At 39.9% G+C, this 23295-nt stretch overlaps 1 protein-coding gene across 13 annotated transcripts in view; it reads right to left on the bottom strand.

The window, feature by feature from the left end:
• The window catches only part of NHSL1 (NHS like 1), a 233874-nt gene that overhangs the window by 78529 nt on the left and 132050 nt on the right, over nt 1-23295 (bottom strand). The window contains exon 1 of one of the 13 annotated variants that reach the window (XM_082474388.1): nt 17942-23258. The exons of 11 other annotated variants lie outside the window; for them this stretch is intronic. In XM_082474388.1, the coding sequence (XP_082330514.1) occupies nt 17942-18020 (79 nt within the window). In that variant the 5' untranslated portion in view covers nt 18021-23258. Of the gene's footprint in view, nt 1-17941; nt 23259-23295 lie in introns of those variants that run through there. One more of the 13 variants, XM_082474376.1, reaches the window with a different exon arrangement.

The following is a 23295-nucleotide window of genomic DNA, read 5'->3' as shown; positions in this document are numbered from 1 at the left end:
TACAAATAATAAATGCTGGAGAGGGTGTGGAGAAAAAGGAACCCTCCTGCACTGTTGGTGGGAATGTAAATTGGTACAGCCACTATAGAGAACAGTATGGAGGTTCCTTAAAGAACTAAAAAAAGAGTTACCATATGATCCCACAATCCCACTCCTGGGCATATATCCAGAGAAAACTCTGATTCAAAAAGATACAGGCAATGTTCATAGCAGCACTATTTACAATATCCAAGACATGGAAGCAATCTAAATGTCCATCGACAGATGAATGCATAAAGAAGATGTGGTACATAAACACAATGGAATATTACTCAGCCATAAAAAAGAATGAAATAATGCCATTTGCAGCAACATGGATGGACCTAGAGATTATCATACTAAGTGAAGTCAGACAGAGAAAGACAAATATCATATATTACTTACATATACATATCTGCAAAACAGAAACAGACTCACAGACATAGAAAACAAACTTATGGTAACTGAAGGGGATAGAGGGGGGATAGCGGGGGTCGGGGGAGATAAATTAGGATTTGGGGATTAACATATACACACTACTATATATAAAATAGGTGAACCACAAGGACCTATTGTATAGCACAGGGAAGTATACTCAATATCTCATAATAACCTATAACGGAAAAGGAAAAAATAAAGAAATGTATCTTATAAAAAAGACCATAAATGAAAAATAACATAGTTTGTTTATTTTTAAAACGCTGTCTTTTCCTCAATGTTAATTACATACAACTCTGAAATACTGCATCAATTCTGATAAAGAATACACAAGAAAATCTAGCCACTATCAGTATTTAGGGAAAGAACATCAGTGTTTAGGGAAAGAACATCAGATAATTAAAACAGGACAGCCAGCACTTTATTAAAGCAGCTATGATGGCAATGCCAGAACACTTAGATGCAAACAGAATCCACTCATTATATTAAGGTAAGAGGAATTACTGAGGGACCTTAAGGAGCTTTCAGAATCTCCAGGTGGCCAGAGGATAAGTTTACACATCACATAGTCAGGACTGTTACAATGAAACGATGCCGCTGTCGCCACCTGCTGGTCATCACTGGCTATCACTGATCATGTACAAGTCTGGATGTCAAGTGTCCACAGAAGCAAATGTTTGAAGAGCAAGAGACCAGTGCTTCTGGGCTTGCCAGGAGATCCAAACAGCCTACACAGCCACTGCCTATGATTCCTCAGTTTGGCATCCAAATTCAATCAGTGGGTCTGGGTGACAGAGCCTAGGTCATGTACCTGCAACTCTAGCTGCAAGGGAGTCTGGGAAATGAAGGTGTTAGCCTAGCTAACGTGATAGGAGAAGTCAGGCCAGACAGGGAGTGAGATGGAGCTGAATGAGCCAGTGACAGAAACTGCTGAAGGATTTCTGGCCAAGTTCTTGAGAAAGAACAATTACAAGAGGCTCCAAAATCAATTGGGATTTGTCACCTTTTATATCTGTTTTTGATTCAGATCCAGAAATATAGTCATTTACATCTGATCTTCCTAAATCAGCAGCTGAGAAAGTTGGAGAATTCTTTTACTCAAATTGCATCAGTGGCCCACAAGTAGTATTCAACACGGTCACCTACTAAGTACATTAACTCAACACAGCCCAGGATTGGTTTCTTTCCATAGACTTCATTTTTGGAGAACTTAAAAAAAAAAAAAAAATTACAGCAGATTTTTTAAAATACATGCTCAAATGCATAGTATATAAGAAAAATAATGGCAATAGAGGTGAGAGTGGAAGGTTCAAAAGAATGATTTTCAAGAAACCAGAATTATTCCATAGGTTGTTGCGATCTGACTTCACAAATTAAAAGAGCAAGTTCGATAAACTCACTTTTCCAACTACCTTATGTAATTAAAATTGGAAAAAAAAAATGAACAGAAACAATGCTAGAAAAGTTTATGTTTGGCCTTAATTCTCTACTATATCATGTGTTCTCAGGAAGAAGACTGAATAATCTAAGCAGTGACATAGAAACTCTGATATTTACACATTCTAAAATGCCACTGAAGAATTAAACACTCCATAGGTGAGCATCTATTGAGAGAACACAATTTTTCTGAGCGCACTGCACAAATAAGCCATCTCTGAAATGAGGCAGGAAAAAAGCACCATGTAGATGGTAATATCTTCAGCAGTATTTTTTCAAGGCACAATTTAGTGGTAATTTAGTGAATCTCCTTAAAAAATTCTATTTTGCTATCCAATTTTCCTTTTGATAAAATGACCTGAAGAAAGTCTTATCTAGAAACAAATGACAATCACATGGAATTTCTATGTATCTCATTACTCAAAAATATTGATTTCTTCATAAACACCCTGATATTATAAAATAAAAGCATTAAATATTAATGTTCTTACCCAGTTTTTTAAAAATCAGAGAAATGGCATCTTGGATGAAGAAAGTAATTTACTGCCATCTCGATATATGAATAATTTAATTTTGCAAGGCGAGTGTGACATGTGTACAAGATGTTTTTTTAATCGTCACGATCCATAGTCCGCGTCAGAAGAGCAACAGGGAGCGGGGCAACGTTCGTAAACAATCTTTGAAAACAAGCACAGTGTCTGCAGGTTGTTGTCTGGTGCTAGTTCTTTCTCACACTTCAGAAATGACGCTCCTCCACACACGACTAAGGGTTTCTAACAAGATGTCTGGAGAAGGATCCAGAACACTTACATTGGCCATATCGTATTTCTTATTCCCTCCATTTCAGGATTCAGAGAGGGTTGATCAGTAACTCTTTGCTTCCCATTTATATTACTGAAATGTTCTATCTCTAAAAAAGAAACACGTCAGCCCTCTCTGTCTATGGTGGTATGAACAGAGAAGAACAGAGAGCAATGCTCACCACCGAGCTCTGCAAGGGTTAAGTCACGGACCGGCTGTGGTTGCTGACCGACAGGGCACCCTGAGAGGAAATTAAGACTATGCCAGGGTGAGGCCCTCTGTGCTTTGGACAAGCAGGTCCCTTAGACAGTTAGATGCATATCTCAGGAAGAATTTTAATGACCCCACATCCCTGCATCTTCCCATACATAGAAAAGCATTAAAATTATTCACTTGACATATCGGTTCTTTGTGATTAGCAGTAACCTTTTACCGAGACATATGCTTGACTGCCTGTATTTTCTCGCCAAAAATCACACATAAACTGGTTTCTCTCCTGCCTCTTCAGAGCAGTTTCCTCAGAGCTACTGAGTGGCTGTCTCCTGGGCTACAGTCCTCAGTAAGACCCTGAATAAAACTCACAACTCTTGATGCTGGGTGTTTTTCTTTCAGTGACAACAGAGCCTGAATGAGAAGTTGGTCAATTCCACCTTGAGTTCTAATTTCTGGAACAAACACATGAGCTTCGACCAGATCTCTCTGACCACTATCCAATTTTCCACTGTGTGGAGAATAGATTGTGTGCAAGTAACAGGAAGTAGGGAGCTACTGTCGTGAACTAGGCAAGAAATAATGGGGGCTTGAAATGGTGCTGAAAAAAGAGAAATGGGTGGATTCAAAACATATTTAGGAGGTAGAATAGAAAGGTTAGATGTGGGACAGAAAGAAAGGGAGGGATCAGTTAACTCCAGTTGTTGTTGTTGGTGTTTTTTGCAGAATTTACCTTGGGGGAGGCTAGTGATGCCATCTATTGAGAAAGGGAACCCTGGAGGGGGAACAGTTGAAGGGGAAGGGAATCAAAACATGCGCCAAGGGAGCCGTCCATGGGACCCGCAAGTGAAAATCTCACATGGCCAATTGCATGTTAAGTCTGAAGCTCAGAGGAGAGGCCAGGGTCGGAGATTAAAAACAACTTGGAAAACAACAAGGTCCTACTGTATAGCACAGGGAACTATATTCAATATCCCGTGATAAACCACAATGGAAAAGAATACGAAAAAGAATGTATATATATGTATAACTGAATCACTTTGCTGTACAGCAGAAATTAACACAACACTGTAAATTACTATACTTGAATAAAATAAATTTTTTAAAAAAGTCTTGGAAATGAGCATACAAAAGGTACTGAAAAGCACTGAATGAGAACACCTGGGGAAAGAAGGCAGGTAGAGAAGAGAACGGAGGATTGAATCCTAAGGCTCTTGGTTAGAAAGAGGAAGAAAGAGTCAAGAAGTGGCCAATGAAGTAGGTTCTTAAACTCTAAGGGAGGAAACTGTATCAAGGGGGGGAAAATAGTCATGTGCACAGAATGTGCTACTAAAGTGAGGCAAAGATAAAAATGTAAGCGCTGCATCCGGCCGCAGGGAAGCTGCGAGTGCCCTGAGGGGATGCACAGCGCGCAGTGGACGACCGGCAATCCAAATCCACATCCACGAAAAAGTGAAGAGGCGGCGGGAAAGCGAGGAGATTGGATGTAGACCACCTGTTTTATTAACATGTTTTGCTCTGAAGACAAAGAGAAAAATGGGTGGGCATGTAAAGGATATGTGAGGTCAAGAAAGTACTTTCAAACTCTGAAATACATCATTATAACATCCCTTTTCAGAAAATTTTTGGTCTGTTTCTCTTCAAGCTCTCTGGTTTGTTTCTGTGTCCATGGGTCACTGAAAAGTCCTTTTTAGATTCACATTACAAAACAAGGTTCAACACTCTGGGTTAATGAATGACAATAATCTTTAGGCATAAAGGGAGCGGATTATTTTCTGAATCAATGAGTTTCATTAATGGAAAAAAGAACGGGTCTCCACCCCCCCCATTTCACCCTTTCCTGATCTCTTTGTATAGCATTTGCGATCTCCATCTTCCCAGCAAACAATGGCTGGATACAGGTTCCGAACATTCCTGAGAAGAATCACTCATTTGGGCAAAAGGTACCCAGTAAGGCAATTACGGGAAGTCTGTCCCCCATGTCTTGCAGTTCACCCCGCATTTTTTTGTATTTAGGAAGAAAAAATTATCATTGGGAGGTGGAGGGGGTGGGGAAGGCAATGGATTAATGAGAACATTTTAAGGTAAAAAAGCTGGAGCAAAATAGCTCCGTATCTCCAGGAATAGAAGACAGTGCACTGAGACAGGGGAATTCTTGACTCCCTTGATTGGGAATTCTTGACATGGAATCATCATGAATACTGGAACAGAAGAGTAATGGAGAGTATGAAATCTAAGGACATAAGAATGGGAAGCCCAAACCCATGTCTATGTTGTAGGTCTAGCCTGGTGCCAAATAGCAAGATTGCTCTGTATTTTTAAAGGACAGAACAGTCTTTAGGGAGACAAAATAAAAACAATAGCTAGAAGTTAATAGTGCTTACTCTGAGTTGACCATTTCCGTGCATTATCTCATTTAACTCACTGATGCTGATTACAGCCCCGAGTTGTCGTTGTGGAAATAGAGACGCAGTACAGAGCCAAGTAATTTTCAAAGGCCGTAAGCTTGTCCAGTGGTGGGGCAAGAATTAAAACCAGGTATGGGATGCTGGAAGCCCCCTCCTAACTACTCGCCACCCCACAGGCCCTCTGGGGATGCCTACGGAAGGAATAAGCACTTAACAAAGCAGACACAGCAAGCCAAGCCCCACATAGATGCACACAAAGCCTGAGAACCGAAAGCTAAATTTAAGCATGGATTTTAAGTGCACTTTTTATCGGGTACAGAAAAGTGCACAAATGGTTAAGTGAGCAGCTTACTGAATTGCCACAAAGTGGACGTCCATGTAACCAGCACCCAGATCAAGACATAGATGGTTACCAGCTCCCAGAACTCCCTGTTCATGTCCCAAAGGTAACCACTACCCTGACGTCATCACCAAAGATTACTTCTGCCTGTTTTTGAATTTTATATGATGGGAATCATACTCTTCTGTGTTTGGCATATCTCACTCAACACTATGTTTGTGATATCCATCTAGGCAGTTGCATGTAGCAGTAGTTTGTTTATTCTTATTGCTGTATGGTAACAGACTTATTCACCCATTTTATTATTAGTGGACATTTGTTTTTTTCCTCATTTGGGGCTACTATGAAAAGTACAGCTGTGAACATTCTCATGCATGTCATTTGGTGAACATATTTATATCTTTATGTTGGGTACATCACTAAAAGGGGAATTTGCTGGTTCATAGCGTGCATATAATCCAGCTTCTACGTAGATAATGCCAAAAGGTTTTCCACAGAGGAAAGACCAGTAGAGTGATTTAAAGGTATTCTTCCACATCAAGTGAGTACTCAAGTAAAAACAGAATTTAAAAATATTGAAGGCATGTTCCTGTGATTATCAAAGGACCATTCTTAAATATCAAAAATAAATTAAAAGGAGAGTCTTTGCCTTTGAAAATTATCTGAATGATGGAAGCCCTTCTTGCCAAATTTTCATGTAATAAAAGCCAAAGAGAAAACTGGTTGAAAGGGTCTTGGAAGGGCTGGCACATATAATAACTGGGCTGGCTACAAACTGGTAGAGACAGAGTAGCCTTTGGCCAAGGATTGCCATTTCTAGTCCTCACACCTTGATAGGTGAGACCTGGAACCTTACTGTGTCTGGGCCTTGGTTTTTTTCACATCTATAACGACAGAACCACACAGGTTGAGCTCAAAGTTCTATTTGGGGCACAAATTTATGTGATATAGATAGATAAAAGAGATGCTACTGGCCTGTCAGAAACAGCAAGAATTCAGTCCTGTACAATCACTATATGCACCCCGAGCAAGAAGATATAAAACCATTTTATTTTGTTGCAAAATAAAAGACAACATAAAATTGGAGGTTAGCTACGCTGATACGTGAGGGAATGCAGCAGAGTTCTAAGGACAACTTAAGTGTTGGGGAAATATTTGGGGATCCGATAAGGAAGTCTATTAGGGAAAAAAATGATTTGAAAATATTTGGCCAAAATGATCACAAGATTAAAGATAAAATTTAAAATTTTATCCTCGGGTCACAATGCTAAAACCTCATATTTTGTCATACACAGTCCCCACTTCTCTTCCTTCTTATATATGCCCCTTCCCTGCCCTCTCTTCTTTTACCCAGAACACCTGTAATATATGAACAAATTCCAGTGGGTTTGCCATTTTTCTCCAATTTTTATTATAAGCCATTTCAATAACTATGAACCTTCATACTTTTCCTGGAGTCAAGAGCTTGATTTTTATTCTTTTTGGCTTAAAAATACAAACATGTAAGTTTACTAATTTTCCTCTGCATGCAGTTTTGACTACATTTCATCAGTTTTGAAATTTAACTTTCTCTGTATCACTACTTTCAAGAGTCTACTTTTGTATTTAAATATCCTCATTTCCTTCTATTTTTTACCTGCAATACTAATGAATTTTAAAATAACCTGACACAGGGTCTTAAGTTGAATAAAATCCATCTTGATAATACCCATAAAAATGTTGTCAATCTTGGTCCTTTTTTTAAAATTCCCCCAGCATCTATCCTGCTTCTTTACACTTACAGATATGCCTTAAAAAAGGTAATACACCCTGTAATGTGTGTAACATTAGCTTCTTTGTCTTTGCTTTGCAGTGTTTAAACAAGAGAGCAAATTGAGCCAGCTGTATAAGCAGCACACAAATCAATGTTGTCTCTCTTCGGGCTCCTCCTTTTTATCCTATTGACATATGAGGTCAAGAACAGCGCTGTGAGGCTGCACTGGATTTTGTAGGGATAAGGCTTTCTTTCGTAGTTACATATTTTAGAAACTAAAGTTATGTGCAGAGGAAAAAGAAAAAAAACAACCCCACAATGAAACACCAAAACCCACATAGACATTTAGATGAACGTTCCAATGCGGCTCACAAACAGCAGCCTGGGACAGTGAAGCAGGAAAGGCAAAAGTGCAACAACAGCAAAAGTTTCTGTTCTTTTTAAAATATGAAGTGACAACAGAGTAATAAGGCTTATAAGGCTTGTCGCACTATGAGAACAAATCCCCTCATTTTCGTTCGTGCATAGCAGCTGAGTTTATAGCTCCCGTCACTGGCAAATCAGAGTGCAGCAGGATTACCGGTGTTCGGACACTCGCTGAGAGCATCTGCATATGAAGAGTAAAAACCAGTGGGTATGATCCCTACCAATCCACTTAGGAAACAAAACGCTGAGTGAAAGGATCCTCTTTGACGCTACAGTGTCACAAACAGCGGTTAGATTAACAGAGGCTATGTGGCATTTAACACACACATAGGACAGAAAGAAAAATGGCAGTTAACAGTTATTGGGTCTAGACAGGTTCCAGGCAAGCTTTACATGCATTATACCATTTAAAGTGCATGAAAATCTCACGAGTTAGGGAATTACCATCTGTATATTAGAGGTGAAAGAGCTGAGACGCAGGGAAGGTAGGTGACTCCTGCCCCCTGCCATACAGTCCCCTGCAGAGCTGAAGTCACCAGTGATCAGACAGCTCCACACAAGAGCCTGTGAACTGGATCCCAGACCTGTCTCCTAATTTATTCCTCCTCTGAGGTTCATGGGCCATTTTCCAGTTCATACTTTGTAATTTACTGGGCACTAGTAAATTGTACACATGAGACTCAGGTGAGAGGATCAGGGAGAGAAAGCAAGTTATTTGACATAATTAGAAGGCTTTGTAAGTAAATATAATGTCAGATGATTATACGAAAAGCCTAAAATATCAAGATTTTGTTTCTGATATTTCTTTTTAAAATATATTCCTAATACTCAGAGAGAAACTGGAGTAATGAAGAATTATAAAGAGTGGTAGAACGGAGAGAAAAAACCCAAAGGTTTCCACTCAGAAGGAAGGGATGAAACATATTTAGAAGAAAAACAATAAATAAGTAGATCTAGGTTAATAAGTGTGCCCAAGGAATTGTGAGGACCAAGGAAGAAAGGAAATGGAGAGAGACAATTTAGTAGCCAGCCTGGTCTTCAAACACCACTGGGCAGGAGCTTTGCTCTCATACTAAGTAAATGTTTCTTTTGAAAAAATAAATATGCAGAGACAAAGACAAGAGACTGACTTAGAAAAACAAGAAAATGTAGACAATATCTGATGGATGAAATGAATGTGCAGAAGGTCAAATGAAACTCTTATTTCCAAAGTCAAAATTATATCTCAAATTCATTACACATATAAAATAAGCAAAGCAAGCAAAAAAAAATTTTGTCAGGTTTTTAAACTTTGTTGGCGGTGCTGCCCCATCAAGACAGTAGCCTATTCCTTTTAATTTTCATTCTTCAACTAGTCATTCAAAGAATTATCTATAAGGTTGTTATTCCGTGTTCTGAGAGGGATAGATACATTTGTCCTCCTAGACCGAAGTCAATTTCTACAAAGGCCAGTGAGTAAGCAGGGTTATCAACTCTGTTAATTTCTGACTCTGCTATTATCATCCTATGCAGACACAACTGTTTCCTATTTTGATACCAAGTCAACTGTTTTAATATTAACACAGACAAATTCACCACATTGACAAAGCATGGCCCAGACTTAAGTCTTTGCCTGTCCTGTACATCACAAATAAAATGAATAGCTTATTAGAATTGCAACATGAGAGTACAGTATTTCTTAAATGAAGTCACAATCAAATCCTCTCTCTTTTCCTTAACAAAAGATTAGTATATTTCAAGCATTTGGGGCTTGAGGGGGCCTTTGACAGAGAATAGCTCTCATAAAGGCAATATTAGAGAAACTATGCTAAAAGGAAGTAAACATCTCAAATGTCCTACTTTTATACAACACTTGGAAAAATTGAGAATGAGCCTTTGATACTGTACTACCAAACACAATCTTCATTCCTCAGATTTATTATTGTTAACCTTTCCTGAACAAAGTCAGCATATAATAACGTAAGATTCCCCTGGTTGATTTTTCCACTGGAGCCTTTAGAAGTCTAAGACACACTCATGGGCATGCTTCGGGTCAACTCTGATGTTCTGGAGGTCAGGGAAAGATCTCAGATCAGCCAGAAGTAAAGACCCCTCACAGCTATCAGAAAGCATTTAATTTCAGTGTCTGTCAAACATAGCCCATTCAATATGAAGGGCCACCGGAAATCAAGTGTCCTAACAGAAAGGTTCCCAAACTAAGAAGCTCCCATACGTCAGCCCCATTTTTGTTTTAACAAAATACCATGAATTCAGGACCTTAAAACAATACCCACTTATTTATCTCAGGGCTGTACAGCTCTGAAGTCCAGCAGGCTTGGCTGGGTTCTCTGCTTAGGGTCTCACAAGGCCTAAATCAAGGTGTCGTCTGGTGTGGGCTCTTTCTTGGAGACTATAGAGGAAGAGCTGCTTCCAAGCTCATTCAGGTGTTGGCTGAATTCAGTTCCTTCTCAAGGTTTCCCGGTGGCTCCCCCATCTTCAAGCTGGCAAGAGCACACTGAATCCTTCCTACACTTGGAGCCTCTCCCACTCCCCCTTCGCCAGCGGCTCTGCACTTTAAGGCCCACGTGATTACATGAGGCCCACCCTAGATAATCCAGGCTAATCTCCCCTTCTTAAGGTCACTGAGTAGTAACCTTAATTACATCTGCAGAGTCCCTTTTTGCCATGTAGTGTAACACGATGACAGGCATGGCGCCAGGTGATGAACATCATGGGGCCAGAGTCTGCATATCACGGTTGGTAGAGCAGAGGAGCAGTATTCCATGATTTGGATTCCTGAGTTCCAGAATATGCAAACATACTATCTTACCTTGATAATCAATTATGGCTCCATTATTAAATTGTTTATCTGTACTTGTCTTGAATGGGTTAATATTTTTGGTATGCACCACCATCCAGGTCATAAATCCCTAGACCCGAACACCTGGCTTTGGTTGACAATATCCGTGTCATTTATTCCTACAGAATAATGTGGTCCTGCATCCCAAACATGGTTTACCCAGGTAAAACCCAAATTACTTTAGGACTTTTTTTTGGCATAGTTACTTCTTCCCAGACCAAAAAAAAAAATCTTACTTGTGCAATTCTTAATGCATTTCAACTCCTTGGAACCTACTTAAAGAGAACAGTTGGAAATGAGCCTCAGTATCCCAGGTGTGAACAGTTTATAACTTTATACACGGGCAGGGTAATGTTTTCTATTTTGCTTCTAATACTAAGCCAGATGATACACCAGAATTTTCCCTCATTTTTTTAAAGATTTTCAAATATGAATGAATTAACTCAATCAAGTCTTATGTGATTCTTAGCATAAAGGACAATGACTGATACACATGCCCTGCCTTCTAGGTTCCTATTGCCTAGCACAAGAAGACAGACAGCTGCATGACAATGTGACAGGCAGCACGGAGGAGAGCTTAAAAACCGGCTTTGGAATGTTAGTGACGGAGAGATTCCAAGACGAGGTAATGTATGAACTAAGTCCTGTTGGTCCAATCTAAATGTTAGGTAGATGTGACGGGAGAAACAGATAGTCCTCCTAAGCTGAGGGTCCTGACACATGCAAAGAAAGATGAGCAAAAGTGGTGAATATGGATGGGGGAAGAGGCAAGTGAGAATTGAGGTTGAAGGAGATGTTCTTTTATAAAGGGCTCCCCTGCATCGTATTAAAGAAGTTAAATTTTATCCTGAAGGCAATGTTATTGGGGGCGGGGGGAGGAACTGAAGAGTTACAGTAAGAGAAGAAACACAATGAGGTCTGTTACATTCTGGATAGGGTCTGAAGTAGGGGATCAGAGAGCAATTAGCCTAGAATCAGAAAGTTAGACTCCCAATAAACCAATAAAAGCATGAAATGCTAAGTCATCAAACTAAGGCAGTGCTAGCCCAGGGGATGAAGAGGAGAGGCAGGTTCCAGAACATATTAAAAAGGGGGAATTGACAGGAAGTATAGGAAAATGAAAGAGGAGGAAGCAAGAGAATTGCCAGTTTCCCCAATAACATTCCAGGTACTTTATCTCATTTGATTCCCACAAAATCACCCCATCAAGTAGGCAGGGCAGCCACTTCTATTTATTAGATGGGGAAAATGGCTCAGTGGTTAAGTGGCTTCCTCAGAGTCAGTAAATGATAGACTCAGGATGAGAAACTCTCTCTGACTCCTAGGTTAAGAGTCTTTCTGCTTCACATGCAAAAATTTTACTCCTGGTTAATCACATCATGCAGATTTCAGGCTCACCATCCTAAATGTGCATTTTAGTAAGATCTCAACTGGTCATTAAAATGATGGATGGGCCCACCGTTTTCGTTTTATTTGAGCTGAAAACACAACCTACAGGTTAAAGTTCCTGTGATTTTTAATAACCATAATAGTTCACAGAGGTAAAGGGGAAGAAATAAAGTCCTTAATGCAGCTAAGCACTCATTCACTAACAGATATTAATAAAGCACCTCTAGGTACACTCTGATATAAGGTCCTGAATAATAACCAGCTTGTTCTCATAGTACCTAACATGGACAGAAAAACACAGGGACCAACTTGTAAGCATATTGACGGAGAAAATGGGGAACAAGTGTTGTAATGGAAATAGAGTGAAATGCATACAGGGGAACCCTAGAAAATAATCCAGTGGATCTGAAAATTTAGAATCAGGGATAGGAAGGTCAAATGAGATAAAATTTCAATAGAAATATTTAAATAGATATAAAAAGGAAAAAGTCCCATATTTAAATGATGACTTGCTAAGAGAAAATAATCTCATATTTCTAAAGATAATTTTATCACTTTCCTTTTATCTACAGTCAACTGCCCATTCATGGGACTATGCATTGGAGCAGAGTTTTTTGTTTTTGTTTTTTTCCAATTGAAAACTCAAGAGGGAAGAAAGTGCTTAAAGGCTGCGCTTCTCCTTAGTGAGTAAATCCCCAGTCCTTTAGGAGAAGTGTAACCACTTCAGGACGGTGCTTGAAAGGAGCCAGCAGGGGACTGGCCATTTCCCTGATGGTGACCTGCCACTTCAAAGACCAAGAAGGTACCTGGGAAGCATGTCTCCCTCCCTGTCACCACAAAGTCTAGACTCATTTGTTCTGAATGTTTGAATTTCTAGAAACACATTAACCTTCCTCCTCCTCTCTGATCAGCTTCCCCATCTTAACAAGCCATTAATGACTGAAATCGTTGCACTAGATTTTTCTATCAGGTTGCTATAGAAAATAAAACTTTGAAAGTTAAAAATCTTTCTTGCTCTGCTTATTGTCTGCATATTTTCAGTCCCATTGAAAGTAGAAAAATCCACTTTTCTATTTTAAGTTATCCTCAGAAGAGTCCATTTATTTTCATGGAGAGTGATGGATGAAGTCCTTTCCACCTAAACTAGGTTAAATATTACATTTCATTCCTTTAATCACAAATACCAGTTGGAATTCTTTCTTGGTCAAGATAACGGGATAAGCCCTCAAGGAGCTTAGAATCTAGTGGGGAAGCCACAGCACCTTTCACTACCAAACACACGACGTGGTATGTCACAAAGAACCTGCAAATCTCACTCAATGAGTGGGTCAGAGCCTGCCCTCCATTTTAATAATGCTATGAAAGGGAAAAGAAAAAAGCCGGGGTTCTATGAAAGAGTAAAATATCAAGCACTTATCATGAGAGGACTTTTTGATATTCCTTATAACAAACCAAGGCTCAGCAAAACAAGTATATGTATAAGAATAAAAACTGAGCTGCTTATTAAATATTTCTGTTAGCTTCCTAATATGCATAGGCTCCCTACTGTTTAGTTCTAACTTAATCCCTATCCCAAAAAAAAAAAAGCCATGGGAATCAATTTTCCAAAATTCCAACAGAAACTCTCTTATCAAATTTATTTCTTAAAAACTAAAGGTACACCTTGGTAGCTGCATTAAATACACAAATGGCTACATTTGATGATAAAATGAGACAGATTGGAATGATCTTCATTCCCACTGCAGAAAAGATGAAGGCATCTCATTAAAGACCACACCTTCCATGAGCACCGGACAAGAACACTACTCACCTGGGGCTGTGGTTTCAGCATCGAAACCTTTGCATTTTCTGCCAGAATAAAGGATCTGACACAGCTACAAGTTCTGTGGTTCTTAGAAAACCACTTTTCTCCTCTATGGTTTAGTTTTGGCCTGTGACTGATGTTCCCAAAACAACGAGAAATTGCCAAGGCTTGAGCTTTTACTCTGAGTGAAAGGTGTTTTGAGCAAAAGAGTGGCATGAGCTCACCTAGGTTTTCAAAGGTTCACTCTGGCTACTGGGTTGAAAACAGGCTCTCAAGGGAAGCTGTGAGAGTCGTCCAGGTGAGACCCAGGCAAGGAGCTGGCAGTAGAAGTGGCCAGAGGTAGTCAGATCCCAGAAAAGATTTTTTTTTTAATTGAGTCAATAGGATTTTCTGCCATTAAACGGGGGAGGTTAAGAGAGAAACAGGAATCTTATATGACTTAAAGGTTTATAGCCTGCTCAACTGCAAAAGTGGATTTGCCACCTATGGAAATGAGGTCGGTTGCAGTGGGACAGATGTGGGGACAAAGCGGGAAGGGGACCAGGAGTTCATGAAGTCCATTAGACATCCAGTTGGAAACGTGGAGGAGGCAGTTGGATATTCACATTTGAAATTTAGGGGAGAGGTACCAGTTGGAGATAGAAATGTGGGAATTATCAGTACATCACAAATACTAGAGTCCCTTACTGAAAAGCAGCAAAGGGCTCTTGACACTGATTAGAGAATTATCTTAGAATTGACATGAGAGTTCTCGCTGTGCAGTGAGGAAGCACGACTCTGGCAGAGAGAAGCCTGCCTGTTCTCTCGCTTCTCTATCGGGCATCCCTCAGCCTGACCTAATCGCAGACATCACAGAGTTGCTAGGGGCCAATATCAAGCGGGAGACAGAGAAAGGTAGCTGGTCTTCATACACAGAGCAGGAAGGTCACTTTCCAATGTTGAAATGAGGCAAAGGGAAAATTAAAGAAAACCTAGTCAAACACTGTCCAAAATAGCAGTCGGGGAGAAGCCTTTGGTATGTCATGTGCCAAAGGAATCTCATCTATTTTAGGGGCTCCTGTTTTCCCCTCAGTTCACAGACACTTTATCTTTTGCAGATAACACTCCAACAATGGATCTATTCAACGATTTCATGAAGGTGAGTGAGAGGCGGGGAGCAACTAAGACAAACTCACTTCTAGACAAATTTGTTACTATAAGCCAAAAAAGCATATAAATAAAGATTTATAATGTCTGCCATACCAACATTAACTTTCTGTAGGAAGCAGAAAACATACTGGACCTTTAAGCTTTAGATGTTCACAATAGGTGACTGAAAAGAAGCTGTCTCTGTTGAAATCATATAATCCCAAACCTAAAAGTGATGGCAAATATCAAACTAATGTTTTATCTCATGTTAACCAATGCTTTAAATCATGCTTAAAGCCATCAAAAATTTACTCATCTGCATTCAGTCCTTCCGGGGTTTATGGACACTGCTTTTTTGGAGGAATGGACGCACAATGTCATCTTTCGAGTCTGCTACTTTTTTTTAACTTCCTTTGTAATTTACTGACAATTCAGCTGGACAATTCGTACACTCACTAACCTGTTCTCTCTGAGGTGGAAAATGGGCCAATTAACAATGGAAGAAGGAATTGAGTGAAAGGAGAAATACTCCAGCGATCAAGGAGAGCCAGTTACCGATTCCTCAACAGTCAACCTGAAATAAGGACATGTCTACCTATGAAGGATAAAACTACCCACCCATCCGTTCCTCTCATCTATAGATATGGAGAGATTTTTTTTTAATACAAAGCAGTTTTATAAAAGGCACCATACGAGCAGCCCAAATCTTGTTTTAAACTTTTATCAAGTATTTGTTCTGCCAGGAACATTTCCATTTCCAAAAAGGAATGGTTTTCGTCTCAACTGCTGTGGGAGCAAACACTTCCGCTGGAGCAGTTAGAACCGCGTCAGGATACTCTCCTTGGCCTCCCCCGCTTTCAAAATATTTGTGTTGCTACAGTGCTCATTTGCCAGTATATGTGACTTATGATTCTTTGTATTCATCTGGGTGTATTTATACAACGGTGATTCCAGAAAACTTTACAAAAGTTGGTGTAAATATGTTGCAGTGAAAAACCAGAAGGATATCTGTCTTTTTTCACTATATATGATAGTTAACATTGTATTCGCAAATTGTGGTAGAAGTCGGTCTTTACTTGCACAAGCCCAAGGTAAGTCTAAATCAGTAACTTTATGAAGCACTTAGAGAGGTCACATCTAACTAACGTTACTACATACTTGTGAGAAAAGGTCCAGCATTTTATGTAAGTTATTATTTAATCCTTGATCTTTTGTCAGGTAGCTGCTACTCTCAAAGCTAAGGAGATCTTTACTCAAGCTTATGTTATTAACGGACAGAGCTGGGATTTCTTGAATCTTCTTCATAGATGAATCTGTTAATGTTTTGTTATCTGGGTCATCATTAGCAGGGAAACCCTTTAAAAAGTCTCTGGCTTTGCTTTGTTCTCAAAGTCAGTGTTGGGGAAAGAGGAACCCCCAAAATCAGGCGCAAGCAGTAGTGCCTTTTGAGAGGACAGGAAAGCAGCTGGAAAGGTCTTGGGTGCTGAGGAGACCTGGGCCTGGGAGAAGTCCAGGACCGTGGGAGACGGAAGGCTTTCCTAGGGCGGGGGGAGCCAGGCACATGGTAAGTACCCATTTAACATCTGATGAATTAATACTCACACCCTAAATTCTATCAAAACAGTTTGGTCAGACGTGATGAACCTCAGAGGTATTTCAGAATATCAACAAAATTTTGGATGAATCTAGATATATAAATTAGCCACCTTGGGATAATACTGGCCTTTTTTTTGCATAAAACTAGGTATTCTGTTATAGCAACACTTCTGCAGGAAAAGAAGGAACTAGAGCTTCCTTTGTCCTCTTAAAAATGAGGAATGGGTTAAAGAAAAACTCCAAATTTCTAAGAGATGGCCAAGGAAGGAGAGACGGAGTACCATCTGGGGCTAGGTGCTCCCACATGCCTTGTTCTCCCTCACCATGCCACCTCACAGGCATCTTCTGGGGCTCCCTTTTCATTTGCTGAGGAACCTTTTCTGTTTGAAAACAGAAAAGTCACGACTCTCAGCTTCTTGGTTTTCCCCAGCCAACCTTCTACCAACTGTGGAATCTCCTGGACTCCTGCCTTTCCTGAAGCCACCTTAACCATTCTGGATCCCCTCTCTCCTCCCTCTCCTAAGAACACCCCGGGCAAGTCGCAGGACATCCCTCCGCCCCTCCCCCTCCACATATCAGAGAGCAGAGGCACGTGTCCCAACTTTCATTCTAAAAGTTTCCAAAGGTCGCACAGTTTCACGCAGTGAAATAAAACCGTAAGGAGCATAGATGTCCTCTTATGGTCATCAGAGGAGGGAATTTTTCTCTTTTGTTTCCAAATGCTGTCTTGCCTCTTGCCAAATTTCTCAAGAACAAACATGTAATACATAATCTGACCTTTGAAAACCCTATATACTCCACTTAAATATAAATTCACTTAAACTATATTTCAACTCCCAGTTCCTAAAGCTCAATTTATGCTATTTATATCTTTTTGTTATAAGAAGACATTCCAATGCAGAAGTGGAGACGAGCGCTCACATTGCTCTTATCATGCAAGCCCACCCCCCAAATTAAATCCTCATTCAAGCCAGCATGGCCTTTGTCTCAATGGCTCTCAGTATTAGCCACATTTTGACAGTCACAACAATACAAATTCTAAACCCAATTTAAGTTAACAAAACCCGATAAACATGACATAATCAGCAGATGGAGAATGGACATTGCTAATATGATAGCCAATAGTTTGTCATTATACTACTGCCTGTCAAATGAAGACCTCTTAATTTCAAATCCAACTGCTATGTATGATTTTACAAAACAATGGACATTTTTCAAATCTAGGAATATCCATCTTCTTACCCTGCGTCCCCAATACGTTCAATCATGCAAAAGCTATTAATTGCTTAAAGGCCCTCACTCAGGTTGTTCCGGCAGTATTGTCTGCTGATGTTTAAAATAGAAAAATACATACCCCTGCATACCTTTGTGCCTGGCTGATGGTGGTGACATGATGTCCTGAGTGGTAAATTGCCTTTATCACACTGGTCCATCTGCCTTCGTCTATTAACTATCACCTTTACTAACGCGTGTGCAGATTACTGATCTGCACCTTCGTAACTAGAGGGAGTTCAATCCGGCTTAGGTATAATGCAGCCCCCTCAATGAGCAAACAGAGGAGGAGGAGAGGAGGAAAGGGAAGAACTAGAAAAAAAGAGACACGGAAATCAGCAAATAAAGAAAACAAAAATAGGCAAAAACGGGACAGGAGATGTTCAAATGGAGAATCTAACGGAAACCTCTGCCAAAGCTTTTGGTAATTCGAGTCATTTGATTCAGTTCCACCAAATCACCCAGGGCACTATCCTCGCACAGAGCATGCTCCACAGACAAGCAGACCCCCAGCCCTGCACACTTCGGGCAGCAAAGCTCTGTTAACTGCTCTTTCATTCCTTAAGGATGGCATCTCCTAGTTTTTATTATATCACCTCTTCAGCACAGTGATCTGGCTTCTACTGCAACATATGTAAAAGCAAGATTTTCATTAGTAGTGGAAGGAAGAAAGAGAACTGGAAAGCATGAGAAAGTTTTCAAGGGAAAGACAAAGGAAATAAAGGGCTAGCTTTGTTTGGTTTATTAAATTTCAAGGGCTTTGCCCGCCAGTTTGAAAAATGCATGATATCATCAGTGTGTTTATTAAAAGTGCTACTTTAAATTGCAGATTTAGCAAATGTGAATTCCTCTTGGTAGCTATAGGTTATCGGCTAGCAATTATATGCAATTTTTAAATGAAAGGAGGAAAGGCTTGCAGGACTACGGTCCTAAAGGCTGCTCCTAATTTAAGTAAAACTCAAAATCTGAATGTATGATAATGAAATGTCCAGATTCACACAGATGCAATATTCCCAGGGTCACTTTGCATTTTGATTGTTCAAGCCTTTTAAAATGATGCTCAGAATCAAATAGTAAAATTGCATAAACTTTGCTCAACACTTACTTGACAGGTTATTACTGGATTTAAGAAGGGGTGTGGAACCTTCCAGAGCAAATGGTTGCTTGCTAACTTGAAAAATGCACTTGTTTCAGCACAGAAATAACAAATCTGTTTCTGATTCCAGACATTATTTTCCAAATGCTGCCAAGAAAAGAATCTAAGGAATTCTTTTACATGTACAACATACACGAGACAACTGGAAAGAGGCCCGTGATCTGTTCCAGGGTGCACGAGGAGGAAGGACAGAGCTGAATTTCTACGATGAACTGCCCTCTCGGGAACAGAAATACATGCCTGACATAGTTCATAGCTGTAATCTCCAACATAACTCTGCTATTATTGGACAACCTAAAGGCTTTCCTAAATCTGTAACTTGTGAAGCAGAAAAGGATGCAGACAGGACCCTACCATGCTGAGTATGTAGGCAGCTGGGATACACCCACTCTACAGAATGCACCACTTTTCCAGTCCATGAAACTCAATTTCTGGATCTTGGATGACAGTAAGAGGAGAGTAAGGGAAAGAATCTAGTCCAACCCCAAAGCCAGGTTTAAATCCCTGGAGAGAATGCAGGCCAGGTAAAATCAATATTAAATTCCGAAATTAAGATTCACGATTCTCACGAAACGTACTGAAATTATTCTTAAGCGTACAAAAGGATGTATGCATTAATCCTTTCCATATTAAGAGTGCGGACACTAAAAAGTACCTTATGTTTTAAACGCAACTACACGGAAGCATCCTGCTTTAACATTTCCAAAATTAGGTAATGAGAAAGTCAATGATTCAAAAGTACATAACTTAGCATGCATCACTTCTGTTATATTAATAAGGGAGGAACTTAACAGAATCCACTTTGGAGAGAAGGAGATAATAGGAGAATTCTGAGAGACCGATTCATCCCACAGCCTGAGCTAGCTAATGCAACTGTTTAAATTTCTGGCTCACACTGGGTTGACTGCAGTGAACTGAAGTTCAATTTTGTTTTTTGTTTTTCCCCGTCTCAGCAGGATCAGAGTACATGAAGGAAACTGGATCCTTTACAGGAAATAAAAAGGCAACATTTTCTTTTGCATGACTGATCGTAGTGGGTACCTTCAACCCTTCTACCTACACATACAAACTTGTCAAACTTGCAATGCTACACATTTCAAATACATCATCACAGCAGCTACACTGGACAGCCATTCTTACAGCTCTCCATTAAATACACCTCCTATAATGCTACTCTCAATCCATGTGACTATGCATGGTCCATTCTAATAGGGTGACTAATGTCCCCCCCAAAATATCCATGTCCACTGGGAACCTCAGAATGTGACCTTATTTGGAAGTAGAGTCTGCAGATGTAGTCAGTTAAGATGAGGTCATATACTGGATTAGGGTAGACCCTAAATCCAATGACAGGTGTCCTAATAAGAAAATCAAGTGACAGAGAGTCACAGAGAGACCCACAGGTAGAAAGGCCATGTGGAGACAGAGGCATAGGTGCTGCCACAAGCCATGAAATACCTGAGGCCACCAGAAACTGGAAGAGGCAAGGAAAGATTCTGCCCTAGAGACTTCACAGGGAGCAAGACCCTGCCAGCACCTGAGGTCACACTCTAGCCTCTAGAACTGAAAGAAGAAATTCCTGTTTTAAGCCACTCACTTGGTGGTAATTTGTTATAGCAGCTCTAGGAAACTAATACAGAAGTGTCTACTAACTATACAGATGTGTCTACTTACAAGTGCCAACGCTTTGTTACCAGTCTACAGTAAGATTACTATAGGAAACGAAACAAAATGTTTAAGAACTTTATTACACCTGTTTGACATTGTGGTGACAGCCCACAGCATGTGATTTTATGTTTTACAAAATACTTATCTGTGATAGATTGGAAATTAAAAGAAAAGGATAGTCTTCAGAGTTAGAGATGTACTGAAAAGATAATTAATATTTATAAAGAGGAAGCTGGTGCACTGTAATTAAGAAATCTGCATTTTCTGAATCGTCTCGGAGAAACATAATTATGTTCCATGCAGCTTTGGAGGTAAAAATATTTTATTCTAATTTTTTGAATAAAGTCATCCATGAATGGTATACAATATATGCATGGTAGTTTCCTGCGAATCATATTATTTGACTGGCTGGAAACTCACTTCCCAGACTGCTGATTACACGGTGAAGGAACAACACACCTCGGCTTTGTTAACGACAGGGACCTTGGCAGAACTTGAGAGAACATCTTCCCAGAGACTGGGAGCTCAGATGTTGCCCATAGGAAGCAAACGTGGGTGGAATGAATGTATCCGAGCTACTTCAATGGCAACAGTAGAGGGTGATTGTAACTATACGAGCTATTATAGCCAACAACAGTGACAAAGATGACATCTCTCTTCCAAGAAGGCACTTTTTCTAGCACCAAATTGACCAAAAGCTGAGTAGACATGACTTCAGAAAAAAAGTAGTATAAATGGAGAAAAGGAAACCCTGCATCCATGTGGGAGGCTGTCTGATGTGTTTTCTTCAACAATTAAAAGAAATACACAAAGACACGATTGAACCCAAAAGAAGGGCAATCATGCTTCCTTTAATACCCACGCTAATCATAACCAATAGTTCCTAGGACCTCAGGGAGCCACAGAAACAGGCCAATTAATGAAGTCCTCTGAAAAAGCCTCCAACAGAGGGAAACACAAATGCAGTTAAGAACACAAAGCAACACAAGCAGCCCTTAATATTCCTGTGTTTAATCTCACTCACCATGACTTTATCTTGGGTTGGCCTCACATGTAGGACAGAGGGCAACCTAAAAATCATTATTGTAAATCAAGAGGCTATAAATCACAGGAAGAGAGCAAAATGTCAACTGTTGTCCTGGCTGCTGGGAGATGGGAAAGTGGGTTGTTTTTTTTTTTAAAAGGGATTGTGGAGTCCTGATTAGAACACACACTTCAGCATAAAAGCATTCAGTTGTCATCACATGCCATTCACTTGACCTTCTAAAATCTCCCAAGTTACCTCGGAAACTAAGAGTCCATGAAATTGATAGATTCTTTAATAAAATGAAATTGCTGTGATGGGAATGGGTGGAGGCAAACACGCTGAAGCAGCGGAAGTCATGCCCTGCAACAATTCCACACCTGCATTCAATTAAAAATCCTAAACCGGAAGCTGTCATTAGATCATAATGATTTCAGCTGGGGAAATGACACTCGGCTAGGAGGCACACTCATCCAATGATACTGAATTTTGGCTCTTCATAGTTACACTTTTTTTTTGAGCAAACAATTTTTTGAGAAAGCATCAGGAAAGCCCGTAACTCATTTCACCTAAAATTATTTTTCAGAAATATTCAAATTCATTTCTGCTGATGGGGCTTCTTAGAAATCCATTGCAACTAGATACACTTTAGAGTAAGAATTAGTTGAATTCTTTTTTTTTAATAAATTTATTTATTTTTTATTTATTTTGGGCTGCATTGGGTCTTCGTTGCCGTGTGCAGCTTTCTCTAGTTGCGGCGGGCTCTAGGCGTGCGGCCTTCAGTAGTTGTGGCACGCTGGCTCAGTAGTTGTGGCTCACGGGCTCTAGAGTGCAGGCTCAGTAGTTGTGGCGCACGGGCTTAGTTGCTCCGCGGCATGTGGCATCCTCCCGGACCAGGGCTCGAACCCGTGTCCCCTGCATTGGCAGGTGGATTCTTAACCACTGAGCCACCAGGGAAGCCCCTAGTTGAATTCTTAGGGAGAGGAAGATGTGATGTTCTTTTCTGCTTTTACCCCGTCGATTTGATCAAATTTATACCAACATATAAACAAACAACCCAAACTCAAAGTTTAATATTAAAGACTGTGGTGGTTTTTAAGGTGTCAGGGTTAAATCTGTAAAGGCTGAGACTAGAGAACCCTGGTCTACACTTCAGTCATAGACTCAGGACAAAGGGGCAAATCAGCAGAGCAAGCCAGGGCCACTTTCTTTCCCAAAATTGAAAAGCCATCAAGAATTTCGCATCAACACAATGATATACACTGAAAGATATGAACAAAATAGTCTACTCTGGTTCCAAGGAAATTCATTTTAACTCCCTCATTCCAACAATCTCATCAAGAAACACATTCTTAAATGCTTAAATTAATTACATTATGACAAGAGTTGGAAGAAAAATAGTGTTGAAGAAAAAAATAAGTGCCTAAAAAGAGAAAATACTCTCCAACTGATGGGGGAATCACTACATATATTCATATATTGCCCATCTTCCAGTGCTTCCCGAAGCACTATACCCATACACACATAGCTAGAACGAGAAGTCTGTTCTACGGTAAACAGAAAAAAAATTAGTTTAATTAAAAATTAG

Source organism: Balaenoptera physalus (assembly GCF_965194825.1).
Source record: "Balaenoptera physalus genome assembly, chromosome: 9".
NCBI lineage: Eukaryota > Metazoa > Chordata > Mammalia > Artiodactyla > Balaenopteridae > Balaenoptera > Balaenoptera physalus.
Note: the sequence above shows the minus strand (reverse complement) of the source record. Positions and strands in the feature narration are given on the sequence as shown.